The sequence below is a fragment of the Parasteatoda tepidariorum genome, chromosome 2 (assembly GCF_043381705.1).
Source record: "Parasteatoda tepidariorum isolate YZ-2023 chromosome 2, CAS_Ptep_4.0, whole genome shotgun sequence".
NCBI classification, from domain to species: Eukaryota; Metazoa; Arthropoda; class Arachnida; order Araneae; family Theridiidae; genus Parasteatoda; species Parasteatoda tepidariorum.
Window position 1 is genome coordinate 50,042,941 of NC_092205.1, and position 14,741 is coordinate 50,057,681.

At 26.9% G+C, this 14,741-nt stretch overlaps 1 protein-coding gene across 2 annotated transcripts in view; it reads left to right on the plus strand.

Annotated features, from left to right (window-relative positions):
- Nucleotides 1–2,837: 2,837 nt before the first annotated feature.
- The window catches only part of LOC107450948 (peroxisomal acyl-coenzyme A oxidase 3), a 36,156-nt gene continuing 24,252 nt past the window's right edge, over nucleotides 2,838–14,741 (plus strand). Inside the window, exons 1-6 of one of the 2 annotated variants that reach the window (XM_016066891.3) lie at nucleotides 2,838–3,276; nucleotides 8,467–8,596; nucleotides 9,330–9,563; nucleotides 10,902–10,976; nucleotides 12,643–12,732; nucleotides 13,351–13,583. In XM_016066891.3, coding sequence (XP_015922377.1) covers nucleotides 8,468–8,596; nucleotides 9,330–9,563; nucleotides 10,902–10,976; nucleotides 12,643–12,732; nucleotides 13,351–13,583 — 761 coding nt within the window. In that variant the 5' untranslated portion in view covers nucleotides 2,838–3,276; nucleotide 8,467. The other variant, XM_016066892.3, reaches the window with a different exon arrangement.

Consider the following 14,741-nt stretch of genomic DNA (forward strand, 5'->3'; position numbering starts at 1 on the left):
ATAAGGAATTATGACTAAATTCACAAAAAAATAATCGTTGAACATATATTTATTTAACTAAATTAGGCTAAAAATAAATTTTTTTCATATGATACTCCTCTCTGGATTGGAAGTATTTTCATGCAACATAGTTGATATTTTAATAACAAAATTAATCAATAAAAACGACTGAAAATATTTGGGTGATATTTTTATCAAAATAAAAATTTCAAGTAGGGATTCAGTCGGCACATAAATTTATAAAAAAGTTTTTACAAATAAAAATCAGTATTTACTCAACTGAGATTTAAAAAAAAACTAAAAACTGTCGGAAGTATCTTATTTCAGTTAATTATTAAAATTAAAAATTAAGTAATATATTAAGAGAGCTATAGTTAAATAATATAATTTTCAAACACCCGATAAACTATCCTTACTATAAATTGAAATTTTAAATTATATTTTTAAAATAGTAATTTCATGATATTTGACTTCAAATTAAGCTAAGAGTACATCAAGAACTTTAATTGCGGAATAGTTATTTCATTTAAACTAACACTTATAAATAATATTAGAGTTCATTAAATCATTAAGAAAAAAATCAAAATCTTACCTGTAAACTCTGTAGCAACTTCAATTTTTAAATGCTACATTTAGTTCTTCTATCTTTCAATATTCGTTATTTTCGCCTTTAAGCAACACCTCCTAGAAAAAGAAGGCCTCAGCACCGACCAATTTAGTAGTCCACCGTAACGAACATAAACTGCTCAATGGATAAAAAATAAGAAATATGTCATGGTAATTACAAAGATGTCATTACGTTTGGACAACTAAAGGATCAAATTTCTTGTTTATGGAACCTGTGATGAGGCCTTCTCTTTTCTTGGAAGTATTGCTTTAAAGCACCTTATTGACTAAATAAAGCTACTAAACAATCAAAGAGGACAGTAATTATAAACTTTACAAATATATATATATATATATATATATATATATATAAAAGCATCATTGAGCTTTTTATTCGAACACAGCTCAAATTAAGTGTTTAATTAAAAGGACGCAGCAAAAAGTCTTTCTTTTTAATGTTCAATCAAAATTTCACAGTTGAACGAGGAATTTCTCCTTAACTTTCCCTTATTTTTTTTTAAATACTAAGCATAAACAGGCCTATTTCCCGGTTTGTTGTTAGGATGGCTAAGACTTTCTAGATTTCAATATATCTATCTAGATATCAATTTAGTGATTCCGTGAAATCCTTGTAAAAGCAATGATAATTGTTTTTGAAAAGTCAATATATTGAATTATATAGTTTCAAAAAATGTACTACTAATTGATTTAGGAAAACGAACGATATCACATTACGAACTTATTTGGATTCATTACTAATTGTTTAGAAAATTCTTTTGGCGAAGAGAAGTTTGAGAAACAGAATCAAGCACCATATGTCCATTTTCTTAAACATACTTTTTTTTTAAACACGCAATTTGAAATTTGTCTATTTTTGATACGTACGGTTTCATTCCATTTCCTTACTTTAAGCTGGTCCTTTTTCTAAACACGCATTTAGTGCTGCATAAATTTTCTTACACGCGCCTTCCTTAACTGGGTCCAATTTCTTAAATACGTATTTTGAGCTGAGTCTTGTAAAATAAGCTCATCGACAAAAAATATTTTCCTAGTTTTTTTAAATCAAATCAGTGAATATGTGAAGATCTCAAATCTTTTCACATAGCAGTTTATCGCAAGACCTTAGAACTACTGTTTTATATTCATTTATTTTCCTTCTCCTGAATGAGGTTTTTCATTGAGGTTTAAATTTTTTTTAAAAATTAATTAATAATTTTTTTTTAAATTTTTGCTAAAAAGGTTGGTATGTTGGTATTTACACTATTTTGTTTCCTTGGAAAAAAGATTTTCGCATTGTATTTCCATTTACCTTATCATGGCAACCAGCAAAAATACAAAAAGAAGGTTTACCATTTTTCAAACCTAAATGTAACATGCAGTGTCAATAGTCCTATATTGTTTCTGCTGAGTAAAGATTTCTGTTCATTTTGATCTCCAACAGTTTCCCTGCATAAACATTTTCTTCCACTTTCAAACTTAAACACACCCAAAATTATCAATAGGCAATTGTAAAGTTCGAATACGCCCTCTGGGGAAAAAACCAGTTTCATGCCTTTGATCCATGCTTTGGCCCTACCTCTCCCCTCCGCAGAGGATCAAAATTGTGATGGCATGTCTTCGGATCATCCTCCGGGATGTTTCCCAGACCGTCGCCAATAGCCCATTGTGCAACTCTAGTGCGACGTAAATTAACAACAACAACTTGGCCCTTCCTCCTCTTTTCAGTTGTATAGGAACGTATTACGTTATTTTTCTTTTTCTTTATAGTTTTCGTATTTAATTGTTAAAAATATTTTTTTAAATTTCCCTGATGCTTTCTTTTTGAACTATGTTTAACGTATTTTTCAGTTTCTGGTAGCTTCCTAGTTTGAAAGATTTTAATCTATTTGAAAATCACGACAGAAACTGAAGTACTTCCTTCTTTCTAAGACTCGCCACACGTTAATGGTGAAAGCGTGAGAAGAATTGCCATGGGTAGAGCGTTCTGCTCTACGCCACCTCCAGTCCATTTCGATCACCCTTTTTCAAAGTAGTAGTTTTTGTTTTTAGTTCAAGCAAATTATATTTTAATTAAATATCTTGTTTAATCTTAAAATGCACAAAAACAGGAAACTCAAAGCTATTTCAACATTGCGAACTGAATTTGATGCAACTGCCTTTTGATAATGCACGAATAACGTGAACTGATTCAACTTGATAAGTTTAAAACGTTCGTTCATATCACAAACCTGATTGTATAACCTGATTAGTAGCTTTTGGGATTGCATCACATGATGATTTCGTAAATAAAGAGACAGTGAAAAGATTTTGCAATGATAAAATCATAAACAATACTGATTGATATTGAGCGATTATGCTTTTTTTTTTTTATCGTACATGAACTGTTAACGATATGAGGATAAGATAAATTAATAATTTTATCTTACTTTAATATTTTTATCTAATATTTAAAATAAACAAAATTATTTGCTATCATATAATAATATATAAATGTGTTATGTTTGTATTGTGTATTCTCGGTGCATCATATGATAGCCCCCCAGAAATAAAGGACTTGATCGTGCATAAAAATAAGTATAAGTTTGCATACTAGTCGTAAAGGAAGTGTGCCCATTTTTATTACATAATTTTAGCTGAATAGCAACGAGGAAACTTTTTTTTCGTTTCAAGGTATTTTCTAGTTTCTTCTTTTTCCTTCATTCTTATAATTTGTATTCTAGAAAGCTGCTATTTTCGTAAACCTATATTTAACGTTTTCAGTTTATATATTGATTCTGGGAATAAAAAAAATACGTATAATTCAAATAGAGTCGAACATCGTAGAAGGTAAATTTGTTTTAAAAGTTACACTACTGTCTAAATTTGTGTTGTCTAACTCGGAAATTTATTTTAACTGAAGTCAAAACCATCTAAATTTGTACTATTTTTTAGATAGGAAATTGTTACACTATGAATGTATATATATTGTATTTCAAATGTATTATAAATGCATCTTAATCTGTCAAAAAAAAAAATCTATTTTTGCGACATTATATAATTTTTTTTTCGAATATAAATTAGAAGCTAAACATATATGCCTCATTGTAAGGAAGGAGGCAGTGGGTATACGTACTTACTCCTCAATAATTAGAAATCTCTAAAAATCCTCATAATTATTTCAGACAAATAAAGAGAAAAATTTTGATTTGTCATCGTTTTAAATTCCTTAAATTTTAAAATAAGAGTAAAAATAATTAATATTTTTGTGGGTATTTAGCACATTTAAGAATTTTTCTTCTTCTTATGTGTTATAAAACTGTCGTGACTGTGTAATTTAATTCCCTCTCCCTTAGAAAGTGGGCCTTTGCAATATCCATAAGTATCATTAATAAAAATGTATTAAGCAGGAATAAGGATAAGCAGGGGTATTATTATTAATAGAGAAGTATTTAGAGTTTTTCTATGCTTTTACATTGTATTTTTAACAGGGTTGGCACGGTATTTACCATATGAGTTTTTTATCGGTATTTACCATGATTTTTACCGTCTTAGGAAAAACCTGTTTTTAGCATGGTTTTTATCATCTTAGAAAAAACCTGTTTTGTCCATGGTTTTTACCATCTATAAAATATTTTTTTCTCTCCATGTTTTGTAAAAAGAAGCAGTTTTCCCATCCTCATCATCTTATCGCTTCTGCAATTTCTGTGAACATTATAAAAGTGTACATTAGAGCATAATTGAAACAAGAATTTGGAACATAGTTAAAATGGCCTTTTTTTTAAACATTGCTGTATAATATATGATCATATTAAGAACTAATGTTCTAAAAATTTTTGCAAGGATCAAAATTTTCATGATATTCGTAATAAAATATATTTTGTCCTTTTTAACCTTTTTTTTCTGTTATGGAGATGTATTATTACTCCCTTATACTACTTAATGTAACAAGTATGGCATATTATTAGATACTGTTCAAAATGCTAATATTAATAGTACAAAAATTGTATGTTACTAGCCTTCTGTTTTAGCAACAATTTCTTTCTTTCTTTCTTTTTTTTTTTTTTTTTTTTGTATATTAAAGTGAGCAATATATACTATGTGAGCTATGTGTACTTGTTATGGCTAAGTCAGAAATATATATTCAGAATAGAGATAAATAAAAGATTTTTTTTTTCATTTCTGTTATCAATATAGAAAAGTAAAAAGCTAACATCATTTCAATTTGTTTTCACTTACAATCTTAAATTGAAATGTTTATGTTGCAAGCAAGTTGTCTTAATCCCTGAAAGAAAATACCTCAGAAATTCTGCTGTCTACTTCACAATAATGAATCTTTATTTTTGTTGAACACAATCTGTCATGCTGCTTATTTTCCATCTTTTAGCTAACTATTGAGATCAACATTCAGGGAAGTCAGAAATCATTGCACCTCATTTTATTTTTTCGTCACGTCTTCCAAATGCTTTTTATGTTTTGGCAATTTATTGTTAATTTTTTACCTGTTTAAGTTTTAATGCTAGTTAAAGTAAGTTTGTAGAAGAGAATATAGCATTAAGGAAAAACAATAAAATTTGGCATTAAATAGGTGTGCTCGTTTACCACTTTTTTTTTTTTTTTTTATCATCCAAGCTTGTATTTGTGACAATCAATTTAATTCTTAAAAATTCTTAATAAATAATGTTTACGCTGAATGAGTGTGTTATGATCTAAAATAATAGAATGTTAAATATATTTTTTGTTTATTTCTTACTCTTAAATATGCAGATGTTGAATTTTTATTAAGTCGAAAGATTAATTCGTTTTAAGTTTATTGAAAATTAATTTAAATTTGGTGACCACAAAATAATGTAAGTTTTTTAGTACTCTAAATATTAAAATATGATAGGAAATATCATAGATATAATTTTTATCGAATAAGGTAATTCTGAAGTAAAAAATGAAGTTTATTAAATTTTTGAACTAAAATTTTAGTTTATCAGTTTTGATGAAGTTGAGAAAAAGTTTTATTAAGTAAACTATAACTTTTAGAGAGATTTTTAGTCTAGTAAATTTTAACTTCTTAGTTGGTTTTTCTTCTTGCTCTTTTTGAAGAATATTATTTAGTAAAATTGTCTTGATTTTCTCAAGTCTCCTTTTTTTTAAATTATTTTTTTGTTTTTTATTATTTACTCCTAATTTTTTGTTGAAACTATTAGGAAGCCTGTTTTTGCAATAGATATATTTTTCAATGTTTATCATATGGGTCATTCTCACGAAAACTGTCATTTTTCAGTTCATAAAATCCCAAAAAAGTAAAGTGAATAAAAAGCTCTGAAACTTTCTATATTAATAGAAATATGTAATGGCATTATAAAGAAAGTATATATCCTATAAATTATACTTAATATTTAAATTAATTAATTTTTTAAATAATTAATTTATAATTATTAATTTATAATAATTAATAATTAATTAATTAATTTAATAAATAAATTAATTAGTTTAATAAATCAATTTATTAATTTATTTTTCAAATTAATTAATAAGTAAATTAATTATTTTCACTATTTAAAAAGTGAGGGAATGACACTAATAGTGAGGGAATGATATTTTATTTTAATACATGTTTTTATCTAAGTTACATCTACCTAAAGTTTGAAAATGATAACATACTAAGTATATCTAATATTTATTATAATTTAGTCTTATATATTTAATAGTTTTTACAGGTTTGGGAAATAAAATTGGCTGGCACGATTGAACAAAAAAAAATTTAATAATATACTCATCTTGAATCATTCCCTCACTTCAGCGTCATTCCCTCACTTTATACACTAGTGAGGGAATGACGAATTCAATAAAATTTAAAAATAACAGTTAGGCCTAATTAATTTCTGAAGTCAATCACATACAATTATATTCATACAAGAAAGCAACATATAATTATCCACTTTCTCGATGAAGTTGTATTTTATTTTACTCTAAAAAATGACATGAGGGAATGACAAATGTAAAAAATTTTACCTGGTTTGATTCATTCAAATTTATTCCACAGCAAAGCTTCTTTAAGTTGAAGATGGAAACATACTGCAATTTTGTTCTATGATGCCAGTTGTTAACTTCTGAAGTTTTTATTAAAATATTTTTATTCTAAGAAGATTGCAGGTGATAAGAACATTGTTGTGAGGGAATGACGCGAAACACTGGGGACAAAGTTTAAAATAGTGCTGTGTTAATATTTTTATCAGAAATTAAATTTAAAATTTATTTTCTGAATTCTATATTTCAATATTCTCAAATAAAAAACATAAATTTGTAAAAAAAAAATTTTTAATTTCAGAAACAATTTTTTTCTTTTTTTAAATCAGCAGTGGGGACAAGTGAGGGAATGACATATTGGTATATTTTTATGACCTAAAATTAATAAAAAATAAAAATTGATAATTTTATTTTTATTCTTTTGTTAGCTTGCATTCTGAAGGACACTTTCCTTGAAAATTTTTTTTTCGTAAGTTGTAAAACAAACATAAAATATACTGGGGACATGAAAATGACTGTTTTTGTGAGAATGACCCATATATTGATTTATAAATTATATCTTTTGGCAAAAATAAAACATTTGTGTATTTAATATATTGACAGTATCAAACTTTTCTTTTTTTGAAACTCCATATTTCTTCTATTATTAGTATTTTTAAAAATTTTCTGTTTTAAAATTAGTTCAAAATGATTTATTTTTTGTTATCCAATTATTTTTAATACAGATTAAAAGAAGAATCTTACACTATAAATTTGCAAAATGAGTGTAATGTTTTTATTAGTAAGAGTTGTAGATTTAAAAATATAGTGGAAATTTAATATTTTAATTTCATTTAAAGGTTCTCACAAATAAAAACTATTTCCGGAAATTTCAATTTTACGTTATTTATGTTTTATTTTCTTTCATTGGTCATAAAGAATATCAAAATTCCCTTTGTGTCAAATATGCCACTTTTCTGTTAAATTTTACTTGTATGTCAAGTTCTGATTGAATGACAATAGCACAACAATTTTATAGTTGCATAAATTCAATATGTTGAACTGAGGGAGCTATAAAAATTCTACAATAGTAATCCAAGTGATCTGTTCTATCCTATTTTTGCCTCAGAATTTTTTGAAATCTTGAATAACATTATAAAGGGAAAAAAATTTATTAATTACATTAAAAAAAAAATTTCCAAGGGAAAATTGGAGATTTTTTACTGATTGATTATTTTCATCTTATAATCACAATTTTATTGATACATTGAAAGTATAAAATCACAAACTAAACATATACTTTAATACAAATCATATAGTGAACATGTACTCTAATACTTATCACATGCTAAACATATCCTAATCTAATCACATACTAAATCTGTAACTTTAATGGAAATCACATATTGAATTCATAATTAAAAATTTATAAAACAATTTTTATAACAATATACTGTTAAGTATGGATACTCAAACCAATTCTGAAATAATTTATATATATATAGATTTTAATATTATGCATAAAACAAAAGTAAATATGAAAATAGTTATTATAGAAATAAGTAGACATAAATTTTTTTATTTTTCTTCTGATATATTATGCATGATTTGTTTAAATTTGTACTATTTTTATAATACTTTTCTCTTAACAAGTGTATCGGCCACTCTCAGTTTCTAATATTTTGTCCAGTTACTTTCGGTTTATGCAACTGTTTTTTAGTGTTTTGAGGGAAATGGGTTTTTTCCAAACAAAATCCCTACCCTGGAACTATTATATATTTTGAAATTATAAATTGAATATTCGTTTTCTCTTTGTAATTTATTAATTCTTCTAAGCTTTTCATTAATAAATACTTCATGCATTTTTAATAAAAATATTTATAGAATGGATTACGAAAAAGTGAAGTTCGATGATTTCCCGCCTGGGCCATTAGATGAATACCGTTGTAAAGCTACATTTGATTGGAAAGAAATGAAATTTATTTTAGAAGGAGAAGATGTTGCCAAATATCAGGTATATCTTATTACAAAATGCATTAAAGAACAATTGAAATAAAAAAATTAAGGTCATATTGTGTCATAAATTATCATGGTGTAGGCGATATTCTGTGGAATTTTTCTTGTTAAGCACTAAACTCTTATTGAATAATTTAACATAATTCATTAAAAGCTTTTTTTTCTTCTGTCATTTGGGTTGTAAGTTAATTTTTGGATTTTCATTCTTTTTAATATTATTTTATTCATAAACGTTCGATACTAGTGTTTCTTTCAAGTGCATTTCACCTTTCAAACGAGGTATTAAAAAAGTCATTGGTTTATTAGATTGGTTAAATTCAAATTATTAAAAGTGTATTTTGGATATTTCTCTTGTTTTGCCTGTACCTTTCTGATAATTAATTATTGAAAGAAGGAAGTCTGTGAATTGTCCTTTAGAGCAGAAAACCTACCAGTTTGGGAATTCCCAAGTCTACTAATTTAAAAATAGCTCATGAGTCGACATACCGGCACACGTAAGAAACAGACGAAATTTTATAAACAGAGTAAATATCCAAGCCTTAATTAAAAGTGAAGAGCTAACTATAAAAGTATAAAAATTAAAAGTTTGATTAAAGTAAATTATATTTTAATTGAAATCTGTGTTAATATCTTAAATTTATTTTAAGATGTTTTTATACATCATGATTTTATAATCTCTTGTACAATTTCTCATTTAAAATATTTTAATATATCATTTTTATTTTGAACAGCTTTACATATGGAAAAGTTTAGAGGCTGAGCCTATATTTCATCGTACAATGACAGATGAATATAAATGGCAAGAGGATCATCACATAACATATCGAAGAATGAAACGTATTTGTGAAATTAATTTTCTACCACCAGAATTATTAGCAGAAAAACTTCACTTTTCACCTGCTTGCCACAATGCACTAGCTATGTATGATTTGGCACTTTACATTAAAAAATCTCTCGCTGTAGAAGTAAGTTTTTAATGAAGATCTTAAAAACAATGCTAAAATCACTTTATTGTTTATTAATTAATATAATTGAAGAAAATTCACACTTTATTTAAAGTATTTAATTCTCAAAGAGTTTATTTAGTTAAATAGCATAAAAGCAATATACAAGAATGTACCTCAAATTGTCAAGCTTGAAAGGTTGCTTTTTGATAATGTAAGCAAATATAATCATCAGTGCCAAGACAGAGATAAAATTATTGTCTATGCATTGATGATGCTTATGTTATCACAATGATTGTATGTCTTTCAAATTTATTAGTTTGTGCCTCAGGCATTGTTTTTAAATTTTTTTTCTTATTCTCTATAGGGTTATTCTCATTGCATCCATTTCTCATTTACTACATGTAAGAGGAATTGCTATGCATGTACCAATTGTATAGGCATGCAATCGCTTCGTAGAATGAGAATGGCTGCTATGTGTTTTTATTTATAACCGCTACAGAACCCTATGCTAAAGTCTTGATTTTTTCATGAGTTATAATCTTGTTTTGTCTTTGTAAATTTTTTTTTTGGATATTTAAATAAAATAAGAGATATTTGAAATTTTTAATAATCAATTAAAAAAATCATTAATCATTTGCCGCTCTGAGTAAATATGTTTCTTAAACAATTCTAAAAAGTTTAAATTACAGAATCGAATTTTTTTTAATATAATAACTAACGATCATTGAATAAAGTAGTTATTATTTATTAAAATATAAAAATTTTAAAATTCATTGTTCTGCCTTACAATGTCGCCACAGAGGGGCCAATGAAGTATAAAGACTAAATCATTAAAAATTATTAATTTCAAAAAATCTTTTACTTTTTTGTTTTAAAAATTATTAATATTCTTAGTAAATTTTTTTTTTCTAAATTAATTCAAAGTAGAGCGAAATATTGTAAGTTCTGCTTAATAAGGAATTATCCCTAATGTATAGTTTTAGTTTTATAACTGGTTTTTATTTAATTGCCCCGTTTCAACTTCTTAGAAAATATAATTTGAATATTTTTTCAAGAGAATAAGTTTTGCGCATTCTGCTTCCTGTATATTTATTTTAATGCAGATATACTTATTGGATTCAATCACTGTCCTTATTTCCAAAATATATCAAACCAAAAATGAAATAACTATTTTATTTTTCAATTTGATGTTATTGTGTTCTGAAGTTCCTAAAACTTATGTGCAATAAGAACTTTATCTTTTGCCATGTTTTAATTTGTGTTACGATTGTATTGGCTATTTAATTATTAACAAACTTGTTTTTTAAAAAAAATAATGTATAATTTTTTTTAAAATTTGTAATTTACTTTCCTCAGTATCCTACGTATGTTATGAGAAGTAATGGAACTGCACAGCACATGAAGCTTTTTGAACCCTTAAATAAAATGGAAGTAAGTTATTTTAATTGTCACATTTTATGTTTGATTGTTATATAAAAGTGTTTAAAATTACAAACAGTAAAATACATCAAAAACCTAAACGGATTTCGGTGTCAGGTGGTACACCTCCATTACCAGGATAAATGACAAGGTTGGTAAAAACAGAGATTATTCACATTTTGCCAAATGGTGAGAAAAACATGCACTAGAGTAATGCATTAAAAATTTGCAGTTTCGTGTATAAAAAAAGGAAAATAAGTATTAGTGAAAATAACAGTTATTCATTAAGAGTTATTATTAATTGGTTAAAATTATAAGTAAGTTATAACCCATTTTTTTTATTTTAACTTTCTCTGATCTCACTTAAACCTGATCTGTCTTCAGTCTCCAATAATTTAAGAAATAGCCTAATACAACCCATAAGCCAAATTTTCTCATCATCTGTTTATTTCTCTTTGTCAGTCAGCCAATAATTCACCCAGTTTGAGTTACATTGTGTTACTTGTCTTTAGCATTAAATGGGTACTTATTTGTTGAATTTATAAGACAAGAGACTTCGATTAATGCTCATTTTTACAATTAAGACTACAAAGAATCTATCAAAGTAATTGTAATCATGATTTCTTGAATTGTTTTCATCCACAAAAATGTCTGTTGGAGCAGTTTAAAAGGGATATGCAAGATTATGCATTTAGTCTTAGTTATAGAACCAAGTGTGTCTCGCTACTCGTTTGATTAATTTAAGAACTGGTTAATTGTCCAAACCTTCTAAACTAATGAATATTTTTAAAAGAATTTCCTGACCTATTCTATATCAATGATAGAAAAGTTCATCCTCCAATACAGTAGTTATCTCTTGCTGTTAAAAATAAAATCTATTTCACATTATTGAAGGCTACATTCTTCCAAGTGAGAAGTAGGAAGCTAGTTCCTTGTTATAACCATGCAATAAACTTTTGCTCAATTTGTTTCACATTAGCTACTTAAAGTTTTGAGTAATATCATATGTCAATTAATTTCCATGACGAAAAATGTTGCCATACCCATTGCAATAGTAGTTCATCAATGACAAATTTGTCATTATACCCAGTTAACAAATGCCTAAATCTTCACAGCAATTATGTTAAAAAGTAGCATGTTCTCACAATTTTTGATAATAAATTCATTGTTTTCCATTAAATAGTTGTTGCATTTAGCAAATGCTAATAAATACTCAGCTATTTATTAATTCTTTATTCTATGATTTATTCAGTTTCTACTTCTGATTTATGCTCTTCAAAACTTTTTATGCATATCTAATACTGTATAAATATTTCATATTGTAAGGTAAATTTTTTTTAATTCTTATCTCTTTTTAGTCAGAACAATTTTCAATTTATATTACTGTCTTATTTATCCTTCGATTAACACTATTGACACTCATTAGTTTTCCTATTATGTAAAAGTTTAAATTCTGACTCCAAAACATTTTGTATTTATATTACAAAGTTATTTTCAAAAAGAAATTTTCCAAAAATTTAAGATTAACAATGTTACCATATCTCAAAATTGCTTTGCAGCTATCATTAAACAAAGTCTACAATAAGAATTGTATTAATTTATCTATAAGAATGGTTTTTTTATATATGCTTAACTTTAATGTATACCATATTTGAGTTTCATTTGTTATATTTCCTAGTATACTGGTTGTTTCGCTCTGACTGAAATAAGCCATGGTACGAATACGAGAGCAATGAGAACAGAAGCAAGATTTGATCGAAAAACACAGGTTATTTTCGTTTTATTTTTTCACGTTTTAGAGCTTCTTTTTTTTTTTTTTTTTTTTTTTTTTTTNTTTTTTTTTTTTTTTTTTTTTTTTGTAATGGAAGATTATTTACAAACAGTAACAACAGTTTGTAGAATTATATCATTTCTCTTAAATGTTTTGTTAATTAAAACATAGATTATAAAAATGATATTATTATATTTATGTAAGCGGTTTGCTTTCTTCCTCCATATCAATTCATACTTCAGACATTTAAATTTCATCAAGTAATATAGAATTATTAATTGAATTGGGAGTGAATAATGACATAGTCCATAGACCTATATCTTTGTATGTTTTTTTCCCTGCCAAAATATAAGTTTTATAACTTCAAGGTACCCTAGAAATATTTCTACCTTTTTATTTTATTTTTGCCATTAGACTTAGTTTATAACTGATTGATTCCATTATCATGAATATGTAAGTATTTAAGTTTAGGAGGGTATAACCCATTTCACTTTTTGATGCTAATCAATAAACTCTAGATTCAGCACAACTCACGAATATGTAGTTTATGTTATAAACAACAAGTATTGATATAGAAAAACTTTTTGTCTTTTACGTAAAATATTGATCTTCTAGGAATTCGTTTTGCACTCTCCTGATTTTGAGGCAAGTAAATGTTGGTGTGGAAATTTAGGGCAGCTAGCAACACATGCAGTTGTCTTTGCTCAACTATTCACTCCAGATGGGAAATGTCATGGCTTGCATAATTTTATAGTTCCCATCCGTGATCCCAAAACTCTATTACCATATTCAGGTATCACAGTTGGAGATCTTGGACCAAAAATAGGCTTAAATGGACTTGATAATGGGTAAAAAATTTATAATTTCTCTCTTTTTTTGTGAAAATATCTATGCAAATCATAATTATCTGTTACAGTTGTTATTATTATCTGCTATGCAACAGCAACAGATTTGTTACATGTTGCATACCTAGATAATACTTTTTTTATTAATACTTTTATTATGTTTTTTAAAATTATTTGGAATTACTGCATTATTATAAAACAAGTTTTAAAGTACTGGCCAATAAAATAAACCCAATGAAAGGTTAAATTACAGATTTCAGCTTTAAACTTTCTAGAGTCAAGTTCGTGTGCTGGAGCAAAATTGTATTTAGAGCACACTATTAATTTGTTTAAAAAAAGTTTTGATTCATACCTTTGGAATGCGACATAGACATTAGAGACAATTTTATTATTATTATTATTATGATGATGATGCATTTGAGGTGAACTTTTATTATTAAATATTCACTCATCATCATGTGTTCCTGGGAATAAAATAATCCAATATTATTATAGTTAAATCCAATATTTCTGAATTGAAAATTGTTATTTTACTCTGCACTAATGAAAAGGACAGAATTGTGACCTGTGATGAAAAATGGGTATACTACAACAATACTAGCCGTAGAGGAGGGTGGTCAGCATCCGGGGAATCCGCAAGTTCAGTTGCAAGACGAACGCTAACTAACAAGAAGGTCCTTCTCCGTATCTGGTGGGATTGTCGTGGAATTATCAACAAGGAGTACCTTAAAAGCGGGTAGGCTATTAACAGTACAATATACAGCAATATGCTAATCAAAGTTAGCGATGCGATTCGCGAAAAACGAGAAAACGAGCTCAGAAGGAAGGTGATTCTCTTTCATTAAGATAACGCTTGGCCACATGTTAGTGCAATGACCGGCATGACGCTCCACACGTTAGAGTGGGATTTGATGCAACATCCACCATACAGCACAGACATGGCGCCTTCGGATTACTATCTGTTTTCAAATCTGCAGCTGCATCTTGATGGCACAATCTTCCGTTCAAATGACGAGGTCATAAATGAGGTCGATTGCTTTCTCTACTCGCGCACCCCCCAGTTCTTCGCAGAAGGGAATGAAAAGTTGCCAAAACGTTGGCAGACTATTGTTGATTTGAATGGAGATAACTATTCTCATTAGCTTTGCTGATTTTGTATGT